The sequence below is a fragment of the Echinops telfairi genome, unplaced genomic scaffold (assembly GCF_000313985.2).
Source record: "Echinops telfairi isolate 266 unplaced genomic scaffold, ASM31398v2 ScPeMD7_1;HRSCAF=3_0, whole genome shotgun sequence".
Taxonomy (NCBI): domain Eukaryota; kingdom Metazoa; phylum Chordata; class Mammalia; order Afrosoricida; family Tenrecidae; genus Echinops; species Echinops telfairi.
In genome coordinates this window covers 41,597,142-41,598,745 of record NW_022103896.1, presented here as the reverse complement: position 1 = coordinate 41,598,745, position 1,604 = coordinate 41,597,142, and the positions used below count along the sequence as shown (strand labels likewise).

Sequence of the window (1,604 nt, the reverse complement as noted above, 5' to 3'; positions counted from 1 at the left end):
TTCGTGGTTTCAGGATGCCATAGAAGACCTCTCATTCATCCAGGTCAAGACGACCTGAAGCAACCGTCGCATCCGTCCTTCTGTCATCTGTTTTATGAACTAAGCATCTTGAGGCCCTTGGACTTGCTGGGTGTATATATGGTGTCTGCCTTGAAGGCCATGCCTTTGGCCTCCCTGGCTGGTCCTCGAAAGCCTTTGCTGAGCGATTTGTCCCCATAACTTAATTCTAGGGAGCGTCACTCAACATGGCTGCCACGGTGCCAGCCCCAAACCCACCTGAGACATGGCTGCTGCTGCGGTTGTTTTCAGGTACCAGGGGGTCCATCCGACTCAGAGTGACCCTCTTTATGTACAACGGAACAAACCACCGTCCGCTCCTGCACCATCCTTGCCAAGGTCACCCTCTTTTTCACTGCCTCGGTAGAATGTTAAATAATAATAATGCTAATAAAACAAAGTCCGTTGTCATGAAGTGGATTCCAGTTCACAACGACCTTGTAATGGGGTTTCTGGGATTGTAAATCTTTACTAGCGTAAACAGCCTCATCTTTTCCCCCACTAAGCAGTTTCTGCGTTTCAACCACTGACGTTATGGTTAGCTGCCCAATGCATATTACACAGAGCCACCCTACCCCAGCCATTTTACTAGGCGCTTTATTTATATGCATTGTCTCAATTTGTGAGGGAGTTATTCTTGGCATGGCGATTTTCCACACACGGAAACTATGGCTTAGAAGCTCCCAGGAACATTGACAAGATTTCGCAGTAAGGGACGAAACCATCATCCAAATCCAAATCTATCTGACCCCATTACAAAAAGAACAAGAACAGCTGCCATCAAGTCTGCCTGCGCTCGATAGGGTTTTCGATGGCAGGTTTTTCACAACTAGATTGCCAGATCTTTCTTCCAACGCAGCTGCGAGTAGACGGCATAGTAGCCAAGTATATTAACCATAGGTACCATCCAGGGACATCATCTGACCTGTAGCCTCTGCTTTAAATGCACAAGGAGCCTTTTATTCTTGCTCAGCTGTTAAGTGACTGCCTGGCTGTTATGAAGGCAGGCTTGCCTGTTAATAAATAACCATCAGTGTAGCATCTCCTCGGTCTGGGTGCTTCAAACTTAGTTTACGAAATAGGACTATCAAGAAATAGGACTGAAAGTCAAGGTTACAAGGCAGGCGGCTATCACAGGAATAAGAAAACATTATAGTAAGATGGTAGAATTGTCACTCAGAAAGTAGACAATTTCCTAGGCTGAAGTTCGGCAGCAAAGCTTTCATGGTAGCAGTTGAAGAAGCCCTTGAAAAATCTTGCAAGCAGCAGAATTATTTGCCTCATGGGCCACAGAATAAGGGTGGTATTCATGGACATCTGACCAAAAGCCATTTGAGAATGTCCATCTAGACTCAAAAGGAACAAAAAGGTCCTTGCAACCAGCTAACAGAGAGGCAACCCTTCAACCCCCTGGGAGCTCCGTAAACTTTAAGCACCCCTCGTCACCATCCAAGGGAAAACGCAGCTGCTATAGAATTGATTCCATCTGATGAAAGAAACCCCATGTGGGTTAGCATAGAACTCCACTCCTATGGTTTTCAACGGCT

The 1,604-nt window shown here is 46.1% G+C and overlaps 1 protein-coding gene across 1 annotated transcript in view; it reads right to left on the bottom strand.

The window, feature by feature from the left end:
• The window catches only part of TSPYL5 (TSPY like 5), a 5,195-nt gene extending 4,910 nt beyond the window's left edge, over nucleotides 1-285 (bottom strand). The window contains exon 1 of the mRNA XM_004697706.2: nucleotides 277-285. Coding sequence (XP_004697763.1) covers nucleotides 277-285 — 9 coding nt within the window. The remainder of the gene's footprint in view (nucleotides 1-276) is intronic.
• Nucleotides 286-1,604: the final 1,319 nt, after the last annotated feature.